The 24473-nt window shown below is 36.6% G+C and overlaps 1 protein-coding gene across 9 annotated transcripts in view; it reads left to right on the top strand.

The window, feature by feature from the left end:
- Positions 1-24473, top strand: part of PTBP3 (polypyrimidine tract binding protein 3) — a 121762-nt gene that overhangs the window by 51439 nt on the left and 45850 nt on the right. For 7 of the 9 annotated variants that reach the window (XM_047699121.1, XM_047699124.1, XM_047699126.1 and 4 more), the window contains 2 exons: positions 12610-12779; positions 17293-17439. In XM_047699121.1, coding sequence (XP_047555077.1) covers positions 12610-12779; positions 17293-17439 — 317 coding nt within the window. The remainder of the gene's footprint in view (positions 1-12609; positions 12780-17292; positions 17440-24473) is intronic. The other 2 variants (XM_047699128.1, XM_047699127.1) reach the window with 1 other exon arrangement.

The raw sequence follows: 24473 nt of genomic DNA, 5'->3' as shown, positions 1-24473 counted from the left end.
CCCAAATTTGATGAAAAGTTTGAGTATAAACATCCAAGAAGCTTAACTCTGAGTAAGATGAACTTTCCAAAGACAAAGAATCTTGAAAGCCAAAAGGAAGAATCAACTTATCACATATAAGTGATCCTCAATAAGAATGTGAGCATGTTTCTCATCAGGAACTTTGGGGATCAGAAAGCAGTGGTCCAATATATTTAAAGTGCTAAAAGAATTAAACTGTCAACAGAGAGTCCAGTATTTGGCAAAACTGTCCTTCAAAAGTGTCTTTGTGGGGCGCCTGGGTGGCTCAGTGGGTTAAGCCGCTACCTTCGGCTCAGGTCATGATCTCAGAGTCCTGGGATCGAGCCCCTCATCGGGCTCTCTGCTCAGCAGGGAGCCTGCTTCCTCCTCTCTCTCTGCCTGCCTCTCTGCCTGCTTGTGATCTCTCTGTCAAATAAATAAATAAAAATCTTAAAAAAAAAAAAAGTGTCTTTGTGTTCTAGCTTAAATAAATTAGATTTAAAAAGAATCATTTGTGTGTGATGTACTTGACTCTAAAGTCCAGTCACAGATTAAAAAAAAGAAAAGAGGGATGCCTGGCTATCTCGATCAGTGGAATCTGATCTTGGGGTTGTGAGCAGCTCCATGTTAGAGGTAGAGATTACTTAAAAATAAAATCCTAAGGGGCACCTGGGTGGCTTGGTTGGTGAAGCATCTGCCTTCGGCATATGGTCATAATCCCAGATTCCTGGGATTGAGCTCCATGTTCGGCTCCCCACTCAATGGAAAATCTGCTTCTCCCTCTCCCTCTGCCCCTCCCCCTTCTCCCTCTGCCCCCTCTCCCTGCTCGTGCACTCTCCCTCTCCCTCTCTTAAATAAAGTCTTAAAAAAGATATGGTGTGTATGTATATATATACATACACACACATACGTACACAGAATAGAATATTCAGCCATAAAAAAGAACAAAATCTTGCTATTTGCAGTGACATGGATGGAGCTAAAGAGTATTATGCTAAGGAGGGGCGCCTGAGTGGTTCAGTGGGTTAAAACCTCTGCCTTCAGCTCAGGTCATGATCCCAGGGTCCTGGGATCGAGCTCCACATCGGGCTCTCTGCTCAGCGGGGAGCCTGCTTCCTCCCTCTCTCTCTGCCTGACTCTCTGCCTACTTGTGATCTCTGTCTGTCAAATAAATAAATAAATAATCTTTAAAAAAAAAAAAAAGAGTATTATGCTAAGGAAAATAGAGAATGACAAATACTATATGATATCCCACCAACAGTGCACAAGGGTTCCTTTTTCTGCACATCCTCACCAACACCTGTTCTTTCTTGTGTTACTGATTTTAGCCATTCTGACAGGCATAAGGTGATATCTCATTGTAGTTTTGATTTGCATTTCCCTGCTGGTAAGTGATGATGAGCATCTTTTCATTTGTCTGTTGGCCATCTGCATGTCTTCCTTGGAAGAAATGCCTGTTCATGTCTTGTACTCATTTTTTAATTGCATTTTTGTTTTTTTGGGTGTCGAGTTTTATAAGTTCTTTATGTATTTTGGATACTAACCCTTTATTGGATATGTCATTTGCAGATATCTTCTCTGTAGGTTGTCTGTTAGTTTTGTTGATTGTTTACTTCGCTGTGCAGAAGCTTGATTTTGCTGTAGTACCAATGGTTTATTTTTTCTTTCGTTTTCCATGCCTCAGTAGATGTATCTAGAAAGAAGTTGCTACAGGTGATATCAAAGAAGTTACCGTCTGTTCTCTCTTTGAGGATTTTCATGGTTTCAGGCCTCACATTTAGGTCTTTAATCCACTTTGATTTTATTTTTGGTATGGTGAAGGAAAGTGGTCCATTTTCATCCTTTTGCATGTTACTAACCGGTTCTCCCAACACCATTTGTTAAAGAGACTTTTTTTCCCATTGGATATTCTTTTCTGCTTTGTCAAAGATTAATTGTCCATATGGTCGTGGGTTTATTTCTGGGTTTTCTTTTCTGTTCCATTCATTTGTGTGTTTGTTTTTGTGTCAGTACCAGTGTTTTCATTACTACAACTTTGTAATATAACTTAAAGTCTGGAATTGTGAGGTTTCCAGCTTCACGATTCTTCTTCAAGATTGCTTTGGCTGTTTGGGGTGTTTGGTGGGTCCATACCAAATTTTAGGGTTATTTTTTCTAGTTCTGTGAAAACTGCTGTTGGTGTTGGTGTTTGGTGTGTGTAGATTGCTTTGGGTAGTATAGACATTTTAACAGTATTTGTTCTTCCAGTCTGTGAGCATGGAGTGTCTTTCCATATCTTTATGTTCCCTTCATTTCTTGCATCAGCATTTTATAGTTTTCAGAGTACAGGTCTTTCACAAGAGAATGGCATTTTTAAAAGTTATTAATCTAAAAGCTAGCATATGACTTGTTTGTAGCACTACATTTTTTCCCATGTATTTTGGGAGACTAATGCATTTAAAAGAATTTTTAGTTCGTGTTTTGGGGCACATGTATATAAAGTTATAATACTGTGACATCAGCAACAGGAAAGGGTGGGGATAGAGGTGTAAAGGAACAGAGTTTTTGCATATTACTGAAGATATGCTGGCATAAATTCAGATTAGAGTGTTATAACTTAAGGATATTAAGTATAGTCCCCATGGTAACTACAAAGGAAATAGCTGTAGAATATGCACAAGAGGAAGTGAGAGTACTCGAAGTCATAGAGATGGGGAGTAGAATAGTGATTGTCAGGGACTGGAAGAAGAGGGAAATAGGGAGTTACTGTTTAATGAGTATAGAATTTCAGTTTTACGTGATGAAAAGAGTTACTGAAATGGAGAGTGATGATAGTTGCATATTATGAATGTGCTTAATACCACTGAATTCTACATTTAGAATAGTGAATTTTGCTATATGATTTTACTGCAGTAAAAAGAAAGAAAGAAAGGGAAAAAAAGTATAGAGTGCTCTCTATGGAAAGGACTACAGGTTACATTATGTGTTGGGGCACCTGAGTGGCTCAGTTGGTTAGGTGTCTGCCTTCGGCTCCACTCATGACCCCCAGGGCCCAGCATCCGGCTCTCTGCTCAGTGGGGAGTCTGCTACTCCCTCTCCCTCTCCTCCAGTTTGCGCTCGCTCTCCTTTTCTCTCCTCACCAGCAAATGAATAGGTAAAATCTTAAAAAAAAAAAAAAAAGGATACATTAAGTGTATAAAACATGATGTAAAAAGAAAAAAATTGACTAAAGCAAGATAATAGTAATATATTTGGGGAGCTATGGCATATGTGAAAAGTAAAATATATGACAGTAACAGAAAGGTTTTGATGAGGGAAATAAACATATACTTTGAAAAGTTCTTACATTGTACCTAAGTGTTATCATTTGAAGGTAGACTGTGCAAGTTAAAGATACATATTGATGATTTATCCCCAGAGCAATCACTTAAAAGTAAACAAGAATGTAAAGATTCCAGTTAAAAAGCAGAGATCAACTGTGTTTTATGTTTGTATGTTTCATTTATGCATGACATATTATCTTTTCTTGATAAATTGATTCCTTTATTATGAAATGTCTTTTCATCCCTGGTAATATTCCTTTTCCTGAAGTCTGCTTTGTCGGATATTGGTATAGCCACTCAGCTTTATTATGATTACTGTCTGCATATTTATCTTTTTCCATCCCTTTTATTTTGAAACTGAGATTTTATGTTTAAAATAAATTTCTTCTGGGGCACTTGGCTGGCTCAGTCAATAGAGCATGTTTGAGTCTTTGTCTTGGGGTTGTGAGTTCAAGTCCCACACTGGGAGTAAAGATTACTTAACAATAAAGTATTTTCTTATTTTTATTTTTTATTTAAAAAAATATTTTATTTATTTATTTGTTAGAGAAAGAGAGAGTACAAGTAGGAGGAGCAGCAGGCAGAGGGAGAAGCAGGCTCCCTGCTGAGCGAGGACCCTGATGTGGGCCTCAGTCCCAGTACCCTGGGATCATGACCTAAGCCAAAGGCAGAGGTTTAACCAACTGAGTGTCCCAGAATATAAAATTTTCTTCGACACATCATATAATTGAGTCTTGCTTTTATCAGACTGATAAACTCTGCCTTTTATTTGGAATCTTTTGCCATTTCCACTTAATAAAATTATTTGACATGGTTGGTTGAAAGTCTACCATCTTGCCATTGTTTTCTATTTGTACCATTTATTCTTTGCTTTTTCTTCCTTTGTTTCCTGGCTTTCTTTAGACCATTTTTTTTGGTATTTCATTTTATTCATTATTTATCATTTTGTGTTTCATTGTATTTATTTGTATTTCTTGGTAAGTGTATAAAGAAAAATATATGTAATTTTAATATATATTAATATGTAACATATATATGCCATCTTATTTATGATAATTATATATTATATGATTTTATTTATAATACATTATAATTAATATGTAATATATGTTATATATTATGTATAATTTATATATATTATATATACATGATAACAGCTTCAAAATATGTAAAATGAAAGCTAATAGAAATAGAGAAATAGACAAATTCACAGTTATAGCTGGAGATTTCAAAACTTCTCTCTCAGTAATTGGTAGCATAGTTGATAGAAAATCAGGATACAGACCAAGGGGTTGACAGACTCTGACATGTGGGCCAAATCTGTCTTATTTGTCCATTTTTATATTTCCTGTGACCTAAGACTGATTTTTACATTTTTAAGTTGTGAGAAAAATAAAGAACAATATTCTGAGATACATGAAGCTTATATGAAATTGAAATTTCAGTGTTTATACATAAAACTTTATTTGAACCCCTGCACACTCCTTTATTTACATACCTCTGGGTGGTTTATGCTACCACTATAGAGTTAAATAGATGCAACAGAGATTATATGGCTCACAAAGCCTAAACTACTTAAGCAGACCTTTAAGAAAAAGTTTGTAGATCCCCTAATATAGAGGTTTTGAACACTAACAACTAGGTTGTTTTAATTGATAATGGAACGTTTTCTGTAACATTCTCACAATACACATTTTTTTAAGTTCACATGAGATGTCACCAAGATAGGCTATATGTAGATCCTAAAACAAGTCTCAATAAAGGTGAATGCATTAAAATTAGGTAGAATTAGTTCTCTTACTTCATTAAAATTATATTAGAAATCAAAAAAGTATGATCCTCGGGGTGCCTGGGTAGCTCAGATAGGTTAAGCATCTGCCTTTGGTTCAGGTCATGATCCCAGGGTCCTGGGATTGAGTCCCGTATTGGGCTCCCTGCTCAGTGGGAAGCCTGCCTCTCTCTCTCTCCCACTCCCCCTGCTTGTGCTTTCTCTCTCTCTGTCAAATAAATAAAATCCTTTTTTTAAAAAAAGGGTATAATCCTCAATTTATGAGGGAAATTTTCCTAATTACTTCTTAAAAAAAAGAGTAGTACTTAACCCATGGATCAAAATGTCACAAAGGAAATTAGAAAATAGTTTGAATTGAATTAAAATAAAAATACAATTTACTAAACTTTGAAGGGTACAGCTAGAACTGTTCTTAGAAGGAAATGTATAGCTTTAAATGTTTATATTAGAAAAGAAAAAAAGTATAAAATGAATCATCTATGCTTCTAAGCATAGCAAAGAAAAGTAAGTTAAAGTCCCAAATAAATAGAAGAAAGAAAATATTAAATATGAGGAACATAGATTAAGGACATAGAAAACAAGCAGTAGAAAAAAAAATAATGAAACCAATGGTCTTTTTTTAATAGGTCAATAAAATTGATAAACTTCTGGGTAGACCAAAAAAGGCGAGAAATTACTAACATCGAGAATGCGCCTATACATTAAAAGGGTAATGTTATGGACTGAATGAACGAATGTATACCTCTCAAATTCTTGTGTGTAAGGCCTAGTCCTTACTGTAATGGGATGTGGAGATGGGGCCTTAAGAGTTGGAGCCCCCATGATGGGATTAGTGTCCTTATAAAGTGATGCCAGAGAGCTTGCTCTTGGCTCCACCCTGTGAGGACAGGGAAAAAGGTACCTTGTCTAAAGCCAGGAAAAGAGTCCTCATTAGAAAGTGACATGCTGGCACCTTAATTTTGGGCTTCTAATCTCCAGAACTGTGAGAAACTAAATTTCTACTGTTAAACCACCCTGTCTGTTGTATTTTGTTACAGTATCCTACACAGGCTAAAACAGATATAAAGAAAAGATTATGAATAATTTTAAGCCATTAAGATGAACAGGCATTCATTCAGTTTAGAAGTGGACAAATTCCTTGAAAAATACAAAGTATCACAACTGACGCAAAGTGACTAGAAAACCCAAATAACTCCATACCTATTTAAAAATTGAGAATTAAAAAGTTAAAGACCTAATGGCTTTATTTTAGGAAGTAATAATACCAATGCTATACAAACTCAGAAGAACACTTTCTAATTTATTTTATGGAGTTAGTATTACCCTTGATACAGGAGGGAAAAGAAAACTATAGATTAATATCCCTCATGAAAATGGACCCAAAGATAATATTTAGAAGGCATTAAATTAAATTCAGTTATATGTCTGTAGAGAGGAGATCATATATCATGAATGAGTCAGAATAATTCAAAAAATACAAAGTGGTAAATAAAATCTTTAAAAAAAAAAAAAAAAGGGTGCCTGGGTGGCTCAGTGGGTTAAGCCGCTGCCTTCGACTCAGGTCATGATCTCAGGGTCCTGGGATCGAGTCCCACATCGGGCTCTCTGCTCAGCAGGGAGCCTACTTCCCTCTCTCTATCTCTCTCTCTGCCTGCCTCTCTGTCTACTTGTGATCTCTCTCTGTCAAGTAAATAAATAAAATCTTTAAAAAAAAAATACAAAGTGGTTTAACTTTTGAAAATTAGTGCAACATACTCTGTTAACGGAATAAAGAGAAAAACTTTATGATCATCTTAACATGTCCTGAGGTGTTATTTGAAAAATTCAGTTTTTATTTGTGATAAACAAGACCCTCCGCCACTAGGAATAGAAGGGGACCTGTTTACCCTGATAAAGGTATGAAACTACATCATACTTAGTGTTCTTAAGAGAATCCTATCCTCTGAAATCCATAATAATGCAACTATGTTCAGTCTCATTATTTCTCTTCAACTCTGTACACGAAGTCCTAGCCAGTTCAGTAAAGCTAGAGTAAGAAATAAAAGGCAGGGACACCTGGGTGGCTCAGTCAGTTGAGCGTCTGCCTTTGGCTCAGGTCATGATCCCAGGGTCCTGGGATCAAGTGCCACATCCAGCTCCTTGCTCAGAGGGGAGTCCGCTTCTCTCTCTGCCTTCTGGTCCCTCTGCTTGTGCTCTCTCTCTGACCAATAAATAAATAAAATATTTTTTAAAAAGAAAAGAAGTAAAAGGCATCCATGTTGGAAAGTAAGGAACAAAGCTGTATATGTAGAAAGTTCTAAAAAATTACTAATGTTGGGGCGCCTGGGTGGCTCAGTGGGTTAAGCCTCTGCCTTCGGCTCAGGTCATGATCTCAGGGTCCTGGGATCGAGCCCCGCATCGGGCTCTCTGCTCAGCAGGGAGCCTGCTTCCCCGTCTCTCTCTCTGCCTGCCTCTCTGCCTATTTGTGATCTCTCTCTGTCAAATTAAAAAAAAAAAAAAAATCTTTGAAAAAAAAATTACTAATGTTGTAGGATATAGGTTAAGCAATATATGCAAGACTGTTACACTGAAAACCACAGAACGTTGTTAAGGGAAATTAAAGGGGCCTCAATAAATGCAGAGAGAAATCATGATATATATGTTTTGGATTACTTAAAACTGTTATGTGAATTCTTTCCCAGATAAGTACCTGATTTCGAGAATGGCTATTAAGGGGCTCCTGGCTGGCTTGGTTGGAAGAGCATGGGACTTTTGATCTCAAGGTTATGAGTTCAAGCTCCACTTTGGGTATAAAGATTACTTAGAAAAAAAAATTTTTGTTTAAAAAGAATTGCTCTAGGGATGCCTGGGTGGCTCAGTTGGTTAAGCAGCTGCCTTCGGCTCAGGTCATGATCCCAGCGTCCTGGGATCGAGTCAGTCCCACATCGGGCTCCTTGTTCTGTGGGGAGCCTGCTTCTCCCTCTGCCTCTGCCTGCCACTCTCTCTGCCTGTGCTCGCTCTCTTTCTCTCTCTCTCTGACAAATAAATAAAATCTTAATAAAAAAAAAAAGAATTGCTCTAAAGTTATCGTAATCAAGATAGTATGGTGGTAGTATATGGTATATGTTTAGTTTGAGAGGTGGGGGTTTTGGAGGGAGGACTGACTACAAAGGAGCACCGGGGAACTTTCGGAGATGGTGGAAAGGTTCTATATCTTGATATTTGCAGTATTCGACAAATTGCATTTAAAATGTAGGTGGATTTTATTATCTCTAAAGTATAACCTAATAAAGTTGCATTTTTAAAAAGATCCATATTTGTAGGATAGTTTTCCTGGTGGATTTCTTCAGTTTCGAGATGGGAATATATGAATTTTTAAAAGTCTCTTCTATTTATTATTTTGGAACCTGACTAATATGTAGCAGGCATTCAGTAGTTTTCAATATATTGTTCAATAAGATGCAGGGTTTTTACAAGCTAAGTATTTTGAATGGTGATTTTCATAATAAAAATTTTGGAAAGTCTCTAATGTATTTTGTACAGAGAGTAGTTCTTCAAAGTTATGTATTTAATGCACTATAATTTCCTTGTTTCCTGTTGACTTTTAGTAAATTATGCCCATGTGATTGGTTATATATTTTCCATTTTTCAGTGGCTATAACCTTTTCTGGGGCCATCTAGATGAGTAATTCTTAGATTTTTAGATTTCATAGAATAATAAAATTTTTTAGTTAATTTTGAGCAATGTCTTAAATTTTGCTAAGTAAGCACATCAAGAGAAAAAAGTCACTGTCACCTACAGTCATCATTTTAATACCAAAGAAGTGGAAAGAACATCACTTTCAGGTAACACAGTCCTTCCTAAGAAAATCAAGACATATTATTGATTATTATGTGCTAGGCATTATACCTAGTATTTAGAAATTTTTTATTTATTTTAGAGCCAGAGTTCAATCAAGAGTGTGAGCAAGAGCAGGGGGTGGGGGGGCAGGAGGAGAGGGAAAAAGAAGACTCCCTGCTGAGCAGGTAGCCTGATGGGGGGCTTGATCCCAGGACCCTGGCATCATGACCTGAGCTGAAGGTAGACTCTTAACTGACTGAGCCACCCAGGTGTACCTACGTCTAGTATTTTAAATATATTACCTAATTTAATTTTCAAAATACCTCTGTAATTATACTCATTTTTTAAAAGAGATTTTCTTGGGGCACCTGGGTGGCTCACTCAGACCTGGGTGCCTTCAGCCTGGGTCATGGTCTCGGGGTCCTGGGATCAAGCCCCACGTGTCGGGCTCTCTGCTCGGTGGAGAACCTGCTTCCCCCTCACCCCTCACCTGTCTCTCTGCCTACTTATTCTCTCTCTCTCTGTCGAATAAGTAAATGGAATCTTAAAAAAAAAAATACATACATATATATATATATATATGATTTTCTTTTTTTTTAAATTTTATTTATTTATTTGACAGACAGAGATCACAAGTAGGCAGAGAGGCAGGCAGAGAGAGAGAGGAGAAAGCAGGCTCCCCGCTGAGCAGAGAGCCCGACACAGGGCTCGATCTCAGGACTCTGGGATCATGACCTGAGCCGAAGGCAGGGGCTTCAACCCACCGAGCTACCCAGGCGCCCCAGACTTTCTTTATTTATTGGACAGAGAGAGACACAGTGAGGAAAGGAACACAAGCAGGGGTAGTGAGAGAGGGAGAGGTAGGCTTCTCGCAGAGCAGGGAGCCTGATGCGGGGCTCGATCCCAGGACCCTGGTATCATGACCTGATGCTTAACAACTGAACCACCCAGGTACCCCTATTATACTCATTTTATTGGAAAAGATTTTGAGGCTCAATTATGTCAGGTAACTTGGTTAGAACAGGTTGTCTGATTTAATAGCCCACGCTCTTAACATAGCTCAGGCACTTTTATAATTCAGAACAATTAAACTAAAATGGTGGGTTTCTATAATTGTATTTTTTTTTTTAAGATCTTATTTATTTGAGAGAGAGAGAGAGAGAGAGGACAAGCGAGGATGGGGGGGGAGGGAGAAGCAGACTCCCCATTGAGCAAGGAGCCCCATTCAGGGTTCAATCCCAGGACCTTGGGATCATGACCTGAGCCAAAGGCAGACACTTAACCCACTGAGCCACTTAGGCGCCCCTAATTGCATATTTCTTGATAAAAATTTGTTACCATAGTTCTTTATTTGATAGTCTAACGTGAGCTCAAATAGCATGTATAGTTGTTTTTATTCACACAGGTAATGATTAAAACCTCTGTTAAAGAAACAACCTTCTAAATGTTCTTTGATTTGTTTTAGAATATTTTGGGTAAACTGATAAAATCCTCTTGCTTTTAGGGTGTTTTTCCAGTCTTAACACCTTGTGCTGGTTAAGAAAGCACAAGATTGTGGCACTATTGTCTCGCCATCTAGGCCTACCAGGAGAGTTCAAAAGGGCACACCCTGTGCCCAGCTTTCACTCCTATCTAGAGCATGAATTACAGTGTTCTAATTTAGTGACAGTGTTATTATAATCCACTTAAGTCTGCACATACTTTGAAACTTTATGTTAGTGTCAAGTTGCTTGTTTTTTTCTAGGAATGGTAAGACATTTTGAGATTTTTGTGCTAAAAAAATAAACTTTAGTTTGAATGACACTTTTTACACTTGCTAGCTGTGTACAAAAATCACTTATTTTCTGAACCTCTGTCTCTTCATCTGTTAAAATTAGTAAGATTTAGCTCATGTATATTTTTGTCAACTCAAATGAGGCAGTATAAGTGAAAACAGTGTGAAAACTAGAAACAAAGGGACATTTTAGGTGGTTGGAAGCCCATCAGGGTGTTTAAGGTAAGATAATGATGTGATAGACTATTTTATTTTTGTTGGTAAGTTGGAGCTGAGTGGGGCTAGAGGGAGAGTGAGTAGAGGAAGGCAGAGTGGAAGGGGGAAGATCATAGGTGAACTTAGTGACATCGAGAGTGGACATGAAAAATGTAATCAGTCGTTTTGAAGGGGAAAATCAATATTTCTGGGTACTTATGAGGTGGGAAAAGAATTTCTTCCCTCCCAGGTTAATTTACAATAAATATTTGACTGCCTGTTATTTACGGTCTTGCTAGGCATTTGCTATATACAGGCACAGCCGATAAGGACCTATAGGAACTAGTAGTCTTTGGGGTCTGGGTAGGATGCTGCCTGCATTCATGAACAGAAAATTTGGGAGTGAGTCCTCGTTTGGGTTATTAAGTCAACCTACCCACTTGTAAGCAAGTGAGTTCTGTGCCACAGATATGGTTATAGAATATTGCCATGTAGTTTTTATGTGGTCTTCATGTTCTTTGTTTGCAGAGTTCCATTAATGTTTGGAAAAATGACAGTTTTAGGCATTTGGGAAGATTGTATTTTCCTCCTAATAGTGTTAAGTATGGTACTACTTAGCATTAAAAAAAAAAAAAAACCCACTGAAGGGGGGTGAGAGGAATGGGGTGGCTGGGTGATGGACATTGGGGAGGGTATGTGCTATGGTGAGTGCTGTGAATTGTGTAAGACTGATGAATCACAGACCTGTACCCCAGAAACAAATAATATATTATATGTTAATTTAAAAAAACACTATAATGAAACTTGGGGCTTTCAGATAATTTGCATTCATTCAGTCATACATGGTGCTATTTTTGGGGAAAAACATTTCTGAATCTTATGTACATAAATTTGAGTATTCATTATAGGCTTGTCAGTTCTAGTTATTGTCAATGTTAAAAGGATTTAAATAAAATTTAGCTGTAAACTTGGCTGGTGGATTTGTTTATTGTATAGCAGTGGTTCTCAAACTTTAGATTGCACCAAAATCATGTGGAGGGCTTGTTAAAACATAGGTTACTGGGTCCTAGCCCTAGGTTCTGATTCAGTAGGTCTGGGGTAGGGCTGAAAATTTGCATTTCTAACAAGATGATGCTTATGTTAAGATCTACTGTTACCTAATAAGGAATAAGATTATGTTAGGAAACAACAATTTAGCTTCTAAAAAATACTTCATAAAAAGATCAGTAAAAAATAATAATGCCTAAGAAGTAAACTTAATTTTCATAATGATACAGTTCAAATCCCCTCAGGATGTGGTAAATATAAAATTTCTTTTACAATCTTTATTAAAAGTTATTGTTCTTATTTATTTAGCACTAGAACAAATTAGAAAAATATCTTTAAAAATGCATTAGAGACATTATAAAATTGTTCTCTACTCACAACAAATAGTTGTCTATTTAGAGGTATAAATATGTAATTTATTTAGTGCTTTTCCTTGAAGTTAAAAATCAGAATTGAATTTTTAACTAATTTAATACTTGCAGTGAAAAACCAAAAACACCCATTCATTCATTGAAGGTGGATGGTTTGTTTTCCATTATCCTTCTCTTCCCTGATCAGATCCATAGTGTCCTGAATTTCAAAAACTAAAACTGTTGGAAGGATGAAACATGACAATAGGGTTAATGTAGTATGTCAACTTAAATTAGTTTCAGTAATTTCAAAAAATCTTATATTTTTTTAGCTAATGGGAATGACAACAAGAAATTTAAAGGAGATAGACCTCCCTGTTCGCCTTCCCGTGTTCTCCATCTTCGCAAAATTCCAAGTGATGTCACCGAAGCAGAGGTCATATCATTAGGTCTACCATTTGGCAAAGTTACTAATCTTTTGATGTTGAAAGGAAAAAGCCAGGTATGTAATATTTAAAGACTGAACCACAGTGATTATCTCTGGGTATTAGTGCTAAAGATGACTTTTATTTTCTTGAACTTTTCTATGTTTTCTGGATTTCATTTTCTTTAGATAGTTTTTTAGTTCTTTAGATAGAATTTTTTTATGTGTGACAGGAAGCAACAAACAAAAATATTAACACAGGACATAGAATTATTTTTTAATCAGTGACTTGGCCTTTTCTTCCTTAACAAAAAAACTTTTATATTCTTAATTACAGAATAGTTTATGAAAAAACCCTTTGATTATCAGAAGACCAAGACACAGAGAGAGAGGATATAAATTATACCTTATTTGGCAATTAAAGAACATTTAAGTTTTCTAAAATCTTTATAGAAATGTGTAGTATATTTTAATTGTAGAATTAAATATATATCTTCTTTAATAATTCAGAAGAGACTGTTAGAATTTTTTCATTTCAGAAGTTAATAGGTTTTTCTTTTCTTTTTTTTTTTTTTTTTTTTTAAGATTTTATTTACTTATTTGACAGAGATCACAAGTAGGCAGAGAGGCAGGCAGAGAGAGAGAGAGAGAGAGAGGGAAGCAGGCTCCCCGCTGAGCAAAGAGCCCGATGCGGAACTCTATCCTAGGACCCTGGGATCATGACCTGAGCCAAAGGCAGAGGCTTTAACCCACTGAGCCACCCAGGCGCCCCTAATAGGTTTTTCTTAAGATGAATAAGGAAACTTGCTTTTGTGGTGACCAGGACAAAAATATAACACTTTTTACGTTAATTTGAACAATCGTCTACTTTCTTGTTCCAGCTTAGACCCCACTAGGGTGAATTCTTTAGTTCTTTTCCAGTTTTTGGTTGTCCTGAAAATCTTTTATGCTGAGCATTGCTGTAAGAAGACAACAAATTTAGGCCCCAGACATTGTGTAATACATTGTGATAAGTCCCTATTTCTTAGAATTTTCATAAATAAATTTAAGAAACATAAACAGATTTATAAATAGATTGATATGTGTTGGTTATGAAAGAGATTGGAAGATGTCTGATTCTGGCCCTTTAGTAAACGAAATAAACATTCCCATTTAGTTCAGATGTAATTATTTAAATCTGAGAGGTTAAATACCATGTCTTAGTATTCAACTTCTGTTGTGATTACACTTCTGTCTTACATCTTTTGGAGATCGTACATGCACTTGGATCTTTATTTTAACTCAGTTGCCACTGTTGAGAATAATATAGTTTGCATAGTTTTAGAAGAGCCAGTGTGGCCAAGTCTAATGGCTGTGAGATGTATCATGTATGTGTATCATGTATATTATCATGTTTCATGGAGTGTATTCTGTACATTCTTTCAAACTGTTACAAGGAGCAGCAGGCAAGATCACACTTTGTCTTTGTCTCTACTACTGGTTTGGGGTTTGTTATTTATCTGTAGTGCTGTTATGTTAAGTGCTTGTCTTTGGATCATAAATCCTGTTTTGAAAATATTTTGTTAGTAATATACTTGAGCGAGAGAGTGTCATGTTAGCCATTAGAACTACTAGGACTACCTAGCTGTTAGGACTAGGTATAGTCTATCCTTTGGTACTTAGAGGTAAAGTGTTGAGGGCAGCCTGGGGGATGTCTCTACCAGCCTTTCTGTGGGTAATGACTTTTGATTTTTTTCTCCACTCCTTATTATGAAAATGGATTTCTCTGCATACTTTGAGAAAACCTAAATAATTCCTTTACTCGGCTCCATGTGGAAAAAGTTATTTTTGTGTATGAATTTTTAGGTTGTATATACTTTCAGGAAAAATTTCCTATCACAAGAATCATGTATTCCAAAGATGTTTAGCTTTTCTTTTGTGTGACTGTTAGACATTGAGTTTAGTTCTTTGCATTTATGAAGGAGTTTTCATAAAGATACTGTTCCCCCGTAGAGTGAATATTATTAGCAAACAATTTATAAATTCTTTGTTGAAAAGATGATTAAAAACCAGATAGGAAGTATTATTTAGCTATTTTGATTACCTTGATCATTTTTAACCTCGTAGACAAACTAGTAAGTATATTACTGATACAGTTGGATAGTGGTTTTAAATTGCAGTGTGGACATTTATTCCTTGATGATGGTGGAGTTTTATCTATTTTGGATTGATTAATGATATTTGATCTGCTATCACATGGCTAACATTACTACTTCATAGAATATTGTTAGTTAAAACATTTAATTGGTTCACTTGTGACTTTTTTTTTTTTAATATTTTATTTATTTATTTGACAGACAGAGATCACAAGTAGGCAGAGAGGCAGGCAGAGAGAGAGGAGGAAGCAGGCTCCCTGTTGAGCAGAGAGCCCGATGCGGGGCTCGATCCCAGAACCCTGGGATCATGACCTGAGCCGAAGGCAGCGGCATTAACCCACTGAGCCACCCAGGCGCCCCTCACTTGTGACATTTGAGTGATACGGTTAAGCATCACATTTAATATTTGTCAAGTTAATATTCCTTTACTGGAATATTTGCCAAATAGAAACATTTAGCAAGTAATATAACTATAAACAAATAAGTAGTTTGTTTTATAGATATTTGCCATTATCTGTGTTAAGTAAATTTTGTTCTTAATAAATACACATTTTTATAAATGAAATATTTTATGCATAATTTGAAGTGGTTACTGTACACTTGCTAATTACATACTCTGTTGTAGTGAAAAAGAATTGAATTGTCTAACTAGAAATTTGCATTGATTCAATCAGGGGTTCTTCCTGCATGTTCCTGCATGAACAATGTGAGATGTTCTTTTTTTTATAAAGATTTTAGTTTTATTTATTTGAGAGAGAGAGAGCAGAAGAGGGAGGAGGATCAGAGGAAGAAGTAGGCTCCCTGCTGAGCAGGGGGCCCAATGTGGAACTCAATCCTGGGACTCCAGGATCATGACCTGAGCTAAAGGCAGTCACTTAACCAACTGAGCCACCCAGGTGCCCCTAAATTTGAGATGTTCTTATAGGTAGTTCCTAGGAGTCAGAATGGTTACTATTTCGTCTTCCTAACAAACCATTAAGATAGGGTGGCGACAGCCAGAAGAAGCCATATAGAGAAGAAGATGTAAGTCCCAAAGATCTTCTTCCATCTCAGCTCTTCCTATATTCTTTTTCAAATATCTGATATGAGTACAATGATTACAGATACAGATACTAAAAGATGAAATTCAGTTGAGTAAATTTTGAAGATTTTATTGGCCTTTATTCAGCAATTCATGAATTGGGCAGCATCCCGTCTAGCAGATGGAAAGGACCTGTGAAGAGCAGTGCAAAATGAAAAACTTTTGTAGGCAGAATAGGGTGAGACAAGGAAGTTACTAGCAGAGTGAATTGTGTCAGGCAAGTTCACCTTCCTTTAGGGATGGTGGGGGGTCTATCAGGCAGATAACCTCACTATTGCTGACCAGGTAATTCCAGATGGACTGGTTTAAGATTCCACTCTTGGGAGAGGTTGAAACTATAATTGTTAGGTATTAAATCTTGGTTGGTAACTTAGGCTTAATACAGGTGATTATATTTTGGGCGTTGATGTTTTTCTTTCTTTCTTCTTTTTTTTTTTTTTTTTAAGGATTATTTATTTGTCAGAGATAGAGGGAGAGAGCGTAAGCACGTACAAACAGGGTAGCAGCAGGCAGAGGGAGAAGCAGGCTTGCTGCCAAGCAGGGAGCCCGATGTGGGACTAGATTTTAGGACCCTGGGATTGTGACCTGAGCGGAAAGCAGATTCTTAACCAACTGAGCCACCCAAGCATCCCTCTCTATTTTATAATAACAGATCTTAAAAAAAGTGACTTGAGGGGCACCTGGGTGGCTCAGTGGGTTAAGGCCTCTGCCTTCAGCTCAGGTCATGATCTCAGGGTCATGGGATCGAGCCCCACATTGGGCTCTCTGCTCAGCAGGGAGCCTTCTTCCTCCTCTCTCTCTCTGCCTGCCTCTCTGCCTACTTGTGATCTCTGTCTGTCAAATAAATAAATAAAAAATCTAAAAAAAAAAAAAAGTGACTTGAATGACTCAAGTCAATATTGACTTAATGCAGAAAATTCCCCCATTTCCCTGATTTGAACAATTGAGCCTTTGCACCTGCATGCTCTTTTTAATTGCATAATAAACTTAATTGTATCATAAAGAGTTGTTTAGTAAAAGGTAAAGGAGAGCAAATCATTATGTTCCCCCCATCTTTGGGAAGTTTTTCTTTGGGAAAGCACGATTAAATCCCAACCCCCCCAAAGCATCAGGTGTGCTAATGCTCACCTTTATTTTTGCCTTTTTAATTATTTCTAGATTTTAGAGAAAAAGAAAAAAGAGAAAAAGCAAAAACCACATGAAATCATTTATTCAACTGGCAATTTCCCAGTCCCAAATCCTTTATTGAACCCAACTTTTCAAATGTGTTTTCAGTTAACATCAGTGATATGCTTTGAAGCAAAAGTCTTTTCGTAGTTCTTAGCTGTCTTTCCAAAACATGAGCTTTCACTTTGCTTTCTTGTGTTTATTGCAGGCTTTCTTAGAAATGGCTTCTGAGGAAGCTGCGGTTACTATGGTGAATTATTACACTCCTGTTACTCCTCACCTTCGAAGCCAGCCCGTTTTTATTCAGTATTCCAATCACAGAGAACTTAAGACTGACAATCTACCTAATCAAGCTGTAAGTATTAAAGGCATTTTAAAAATTAGTTACAAGAACTCATGGTATAATAACATAGAATTAATTTTCTGTTTTTTAGAGGGGAAAAAAAAATCTTGTGATTTCCTTCATGTTAGGATGCTTTATTAGTAAAGATTGTGTGTGTAAATTCCTACCTGAAGGCTTAAGTAGTACTACTTAGAAATAGGTTTGAAGTTCTGATATTAGGAATCGTATTAGTTTTCCCTTGAAACTTTTTATGAGTAAAAGAAAAACTTATATTTCTATCTATCTCTTAAAATTTCAGATCTAAAAAGAACTTTTCACAGAATATACAGACTCCATAACAGAGGCAGTAAGAATTTGAGTGAAACTTCTGTAGTGATGTTAAGTAACGGAATTTAACATTTAAAGTGTTAATAAGAATTTATATAGAAACATTCATTAAATATATTTTGACCCTCCTAGATAAACGTGGATTGTAGAATATCAACATCTCTAACCTCATTTTTCAGTTTTTGATATAGTTCGTGTTGACTTTTTCTGTGTTTCTCCAGGTTGGTATGTAGTAGCTAAAATAGTAATTTGAAGTTATTCAAGGGTAGAAAAATTGATCCACAAAGCAGGAAAGAGGTTTTTTACTATGTTAAGAGCAAGTTTGGCCCCTATATTCTTACTCTAGGCAAAAGAACACCAGCTCTTTGAATTTAAATTATAGTTTTCCACATTCTTAAAATGATAACTTTTCCTGTGCATAATCCTTAAGTTGTTCTAAGAGCTATTAACAATATATAATAACCTATATAAACTTAGTATTTGAGATGTCAGCTTTACATTTTTTATGTATTAGACTTTTTAAAATGAAAAACTAATTTATAAATTCTTAATTGCATACATTCTCATGGTAAAACATTGAAACAATCTAGAAAAGTAAAAAAATAACAATAACAACATTGAAAACAATCCAGTTATCCAGAGAGAGCTAATTAGGTAACATTTTGCTAACAGTTTGGTGTGAACCCCTTCTCTATTCAGGTGTATAATTATCTGTGTATATAATTTTATATCAGTGGAATCCTAATGTTTTGAAAGGTATTTTTTTCTATGTAATATGTCATGAATGTTGTTTCATGACAACAAGGGTAGAATTACTTCATGATTTTTAAATGAATGCTTAATACTCTCTTCTATAAGATTGCTACAATCTATCAGTATCTTGTTAATAGAAATTGAAATTGTTTCCAGTTTTTTGCTTTTACAAAAAACACTGTAGCAACATTCTTACATATCTTAGCCCACTTGCAACATTTTCTTATTAGTTTACATATGTGGCATTATGGATTGCTTTTTTAAAAGAATATATTTTACTTACGGGGCAGCTGATAATGTGTGAGCAAGCAGTTTTCTTGTCTTTGTTAATACACTATGTGAGAAATGACATCTTACTATTTACTTAGTATTTATTTGGTAATTTATAGTGATTTCTGTTAATCCAGTTTTTTCCTGGTAAAATATATATAACATAAAATTTACAATTTTTAATGATTTATTTAACGATTTAATAAGTTCAGAGCATTTGGTACATTCACATTGTGTAATCCATCACCACCATCTTCTCCAGATTCTTTCATCTTCCCAGACTGAAACTCTGTACCCTAAATACTAATTCCTCATTCCCTCACTCCTCTAGCCTCTGGCAGCCATTCTACTTTCTTTCTTTCTTTCTTTTTTTTTTTTTTTAAGATTTTATTTATTTGACAGACCGAGATCACAATTAGAAAGGCAGGCAGAGAGCGAGGAAGGGAAGCAGACTCTGCTGAGCAGAGAGCCTGATGCAGGGCTTGATCCCAGGACCCTGCGATCATGATCTGAGCCGAAGGCAGAGGCTTTAACCCACTGCGCCACCTGGGCGCCCCCATTCTACTTTCTGGTTCTGAGTTTTGTCTGCTAATACAGTTAAAAAAAAAAAAAAACTTTATTTATTTATTTGACAGAGATAGAGAAGGAGGGAGAGAGTATAAGCCAGAGAGAGAGGCAGAAGCAGACTCCTTGCTGAGCAGAGAGCCCAGCTCGGGGCTTGTTCCTGGGACCCCAGGATCATGACCTGAGCTGAAGGCAGACTCTCAACCGATTCACCCAAGAGTCCCTGCTAATACAGTTTTTAAAGTATTTTTATGCAATAATCAAATCTCTTTAAGATTATATTATGGTTTCTGATTTTGATACCATGCTCATAAAGACCTAGTGTAGCAACATTTAAAAACTTTTTTTTTTTTTTTAAGATTTTATTTATTATTTATTTGAGAGAGAGACAGTGAGAGAGAGCATGAGCTAGGAGAAGGTCAGAGAGAGAAGCAGACTCCCCGTGGAGCTGGGAGCCCGATGCGGGACTCGATCCCAGGACTCCAGGATCATGACCTGAGCCGAAGGCAGTCGTCCAACCAACTGAGCCACCCAGGCGTCCCAAAACTTTCTTTTTTTTTTAAAGATTTTATTTATTTATTTGAGAGAGAATGAGTGAGAGAGAGCATGAGAGAGGAGAAGGTCAGAGGGAGAAGCAGACTCCCCAAGGAGCTGGGAGCCTGATGCGGTACTCGATCCTAGAAGTCCGGGATCATGACCCAAGCCGAAGGCAGTTGCTCAACCAACTGAGCCACCCAGGCGCCCTAAAAACTTTTTTTAACCTATTCTCATACTTTTATGTTTTAGCTGTTTTTACTTTAATGTTTAAAGTTTTATTTTATTAGAAATATTTGGAGTTGGGGAGTGAGGGTATAGGTTTTGGTCTGTTTTTTTTTTTTTTCTTCTTAACTCCCAGTGACCAGTTTCTCCCTTACTATTTTTTTTTTTTTAATTATTATCCACTCATGTGAAACTTGTCCTTTGTCAAGTTCTAGTTTTCCACACACTTGCTTTCCCCTACTTACAATATATATATATATATATATATATATATATATATATATATATATGCATATGCTTTTCTAGACATGCATACACATTCTGCTTGCATGGCCCTGATAAACTCTCTTGTGTGGGCTGCTCACTTGCCCACATTACTTCATTACTCAGTGTCTAATCCGGACTACCTTTTGGATTCCACTCTGCTCCATTCCTTTTTCCATGTTCCTAGAGCTAATGACATCTCCAGTATTGATATATTATTGAATAGGGCTGGCTCTTTTCAGCCATTAGATATTTACTGTATTTTAAAAATTTGGGATACCTGGGTGGCTCAGTTGGTTAAGTGTCTGCCTTTGGCTCAGGTCATGATCCCAGGGTCCTGGTATGGAGCCCTGCATCGGGCTCCCTGCTCAGCGGGAAGCCTGCTTCTCCCTCTCCCACTCCCCCTGCTTGTGTTCCCTCTCTCACTGTCTCTCTGTCAAGTAAATAAATAAAATCTTTTAAAAAATATTCAGGGCACCTGGGTGGCTCAGGGTTAAAGCCTCTGCCTTAGGCTTGGGTCATGATCTCAGGGTCCTGGGATCGAGCCCCGTATCGGGGCTCTCTGCTCAGCAGGGAGTCTGCTCCCCCACCCCCGCCTGCTTCTCTGCCTGCTTGTGATCTCTGTCTGTCAAATAAATAAATAAAATCTTAAAAAAATATATTCATTCTTTCTTTTTTTTTTTTTTTTCATTCTTCTTTTTTTTTAAGTAGGCTGCATACCTAGCATGGAACCCCATGCAGGTCTTGAACTTAGAACCCTGAGATCAAGACCTGAGCAGAGATCAAGAGTTAGACATTTAACTGACTGAACCACTCAGGCACCCCCAACTAGTTACTATATTTTATTTATTTCTTCAGATAGAATAGAATTATTTTGGTAACTCCTACCCCCCCCCCAATTGGATTTGGGTTGATTTTACAGATTAATTTGAAGATAATTTACATATTTATATTACTCTCTCATCGTTTGGAGGAGGAAGTTATATTTGTTTCCTGTCTTTCATTAGAGTTTTTAAATTTCCTTCATATAAGTCATGGAAGTTTTCTTATTAGTTTGATTCCTAAATATGTTAGTATAAGTCTTGAAGAAGAAATAAACAATTAAATAAAACTCTTAAAGACTAGATTATTCTAAAGGGAAACTGTGAGGAATCCCAGTTGCTTGGCAACCAAAGCCAGCCGAAATGACCTAGTTTATTCTTAGATAGCCTTGATTTCTTCCCAGTGCCCTTTCCATTTTGTTACTTTCGTGCAGTTTTTATGCATTGATGTTTGATAAAATATAATAATTTTTCTTTTATTCAAAGTCCTGCACCAAAGCGGAAGTCAGAATTGAAAGTACCTATTTGCATATATAAAATGTACCAAATGTCTTTTTATTCTGACAGCTCCAAAAAACTGATAAATTACTATTTCATTATCTTTTGTTCTTTGAATAACAAGATAACCCAAAACATGTCCATAACTTCTTTTCCAGCCTATGGACTTACTTGCCAGAGGGTCAGGTGAATATCAAATATTTTTATCCTTTTATTTAAACTAAAATGACTACTAAAAATTTAAATCATATTTTGAGTTACAGCATTTGAGAATTTTTTTTTTTTTAAATATAGTCATTGTGGTATAGACAGGTGTTTTTTGACCTTGTGGGTGAACATTCATAAATCTGACGAGATAACCATGGAAGGATTTTTCCCTAAAAATGTTGTCCTAAAAAAATCATCAAGCTGTACACTTAAGGTCTGTGCATTTTATTGTATATTCATTTCCATATCAGTTTTAGAAATGTCCTTTTCACATTATCCAGGCACATTTAAATTTTATATGAAGTATATTTACCCTCCCCACAACAATAAAATATTTGTTGATTTTCCAATCATACTACTGCTATTTTCTTTAATTAATAGTTAATACAACTATTCCACAAAGTTTGTTTGTAAAACATTTAAAAGTAAGGGGCACCTGGATGACTCAGTGGGTTAAACATCTGTCTTCGGCCCAGGTCATGATCCCAGAGTCCTGGAATCGAGCCCCCTTGGTCAGAGTCTCTCCTCAGCGGAGAGTCTGCTCTCCCTCTGCTTCTTTCCTTAGCTTGTGTGGGCTCTCTCTAATAAAATAAGTAAAATCTTTTAAAAAAATCTAAAACTTATCTCCCGTAGTAGGAATTCTACCTCATAATTTGTAGCATCAAAGACACAGAACATAAGTCAGCTATGTGAAATAATCCTTTTACATTAAAAAAAACACATTTCTCAGGGCGCCTAGGTGGCTCAGTTGGTTAAGCCTCTGCCTTCAGCTCAGATGGTGATCCTAGAGTTCTGGGATCAAGCCACTTGATGGACTCCCTGCTCAGCAAGAGTCTGCTTCTCCCTCTGCCTCTGCCCATCCCCTGCTCCTTCCTCCCTCTGTCTCTCTCTGAAATAAATGAATAACATTTTTAAAAAAAGAAGAAGAAGAAGATTAAAAAAACATTGGTCCTTTTCCCCCCCCGACTTTTCAGTTGCCCTCAGTGGAGAATATGACTCAATTTTATTTATTTATTTATTTATTTATTTATTTATTTATTTATTTATTTATTTATTTATTAAATATTTTATTTATTTATTTGACAGACAGAGATTACAAGTAGGCAGAGAGGCAGGCAGAGAGAGAGGAGGAAGCAGGCTCCCTGCTGAGCAGAGAGCCCGACTCGGGGCTCGATCCCAGGACCCCGAGATCATGACCTGAGCCGAAGGCAGCAGCTTAACCCACTGAGCCACCCAGGCGCCCCAATTTTATTTATTTTTTTAATGCTTTGCCTAATTAAAAATTGAAACTACAGAGTTACTTGCAAAATAATTCTGTCTTCTTTTCAGGTATTATTTTCTCAGATTTTTATTGTCAAAAACATTTCTTGCATGCCTGCTACTCAGAGACCTTTGTACGCAGTGCACTATGAAATACTAATGCAGAATATATTGAGAACTGTAGAGTGATTAGGACAATATATACCAGGGCTGCTTATACTTCTCCATTATGGTAGTACAGATTCCCAAGAGGAAGAGTGAAGGAAGAGGAACTATAAGAACGAGAATAGTAATATTAGTAGCAGTAAGCATATATGTCGAATTGTTTAATAAAAAGGATTGGTAGGGGTGCCTGGGTGGCTCAGTGGGTTAAGCCTCTGCCTTCGGCTTGGGTCATGATCTCAGGGTCCTGGGATCGAGTCCCACGTCAGGCTCTCTGCTTGGCGGGGAGCCTGCTTCCTCCTCTCTCTCTCTCTCTGCCTGCCTCTCTGCCTATTTGTGATCTCTCTCTGTCAAATAAATAAAATCTTAAAAAAAAAAAGGATAGGTAGAATGATCGATGACATAATGAAGTGAAGTCAGCGAGGTAAAGTTTACTTTTGGTTATGCCAGCTTACTTTTATAAAGATTTAATCACCTTCATCTAAGAGAAAAAGCCTTTATTCCACTTAGATCCTCTCTATGATGACATCTTCCTCTAGACTTTCCAGAGTTGTGTTCAGTATGGTAGTTGCCAGCTATGTGTGGCTAAATTTAAATACATTTAAAAATGAAAAACCTAGGATGCCTGACCGGCTTAGTCGGAAGAGTGTGTGACACGTGATTTCAGTGTTGTGAGTTCAAGTCCATATAGGGCATAGAGATTACTAAAAACAAGTAAACTTTAAGAAAAGAAGAAAAAATTAGTACATCAGTTGCACTTGGCACTTTTCAAGTGCTCACTAGCCACATGTGGGTAGTCACTATCATATTGGACAGTGTAGATATTGAACATTTCCATCATCACAGGAAACTCTGTTGGAGTTTATCTTCCATGTCTGTGCTTACTTTTGTGTGTATATGTGTGTGAGGGAGAGAGGACAGATAGTTATAAATACTACTTTAATGTTCTTGTCTCCTAATTCTAACTTCTGTGTCATTTCTGGGTCTTTTTATTTTTTAATTGACCCCCACCTCACCCTCATCTAATGATAGGCTCAAAGTTGAGGTCTGAATCAGTTTTCAAATTTGAAGGCAGTAGAACCCTTTTTCTAAATAAACTCTTACGGAGGAGCCTAGTATAAAATAGATGAGACGAACTGCTGTGTTTGAAGCAGGATTAGG

Source organism: Lutra lutra, chromosome 13, assembly GCF_902655055.1.
Source record: "Lutra lutra chromosome 13, mLutLut1.2, whole genome shotgun sequence".
Taxonomy (NCBI): domain Eukaryota; kingdom Metazoa; phylum Chordata; class Mammalia; order Carnivora; family Mustelidae; genus Lutra; species Lutra lutra.
The sequence above is the reverse complement of the archived record's forward strand: the minus strand, read 5'-3'. Positions and strand labels throughout refer to the sequence as shown.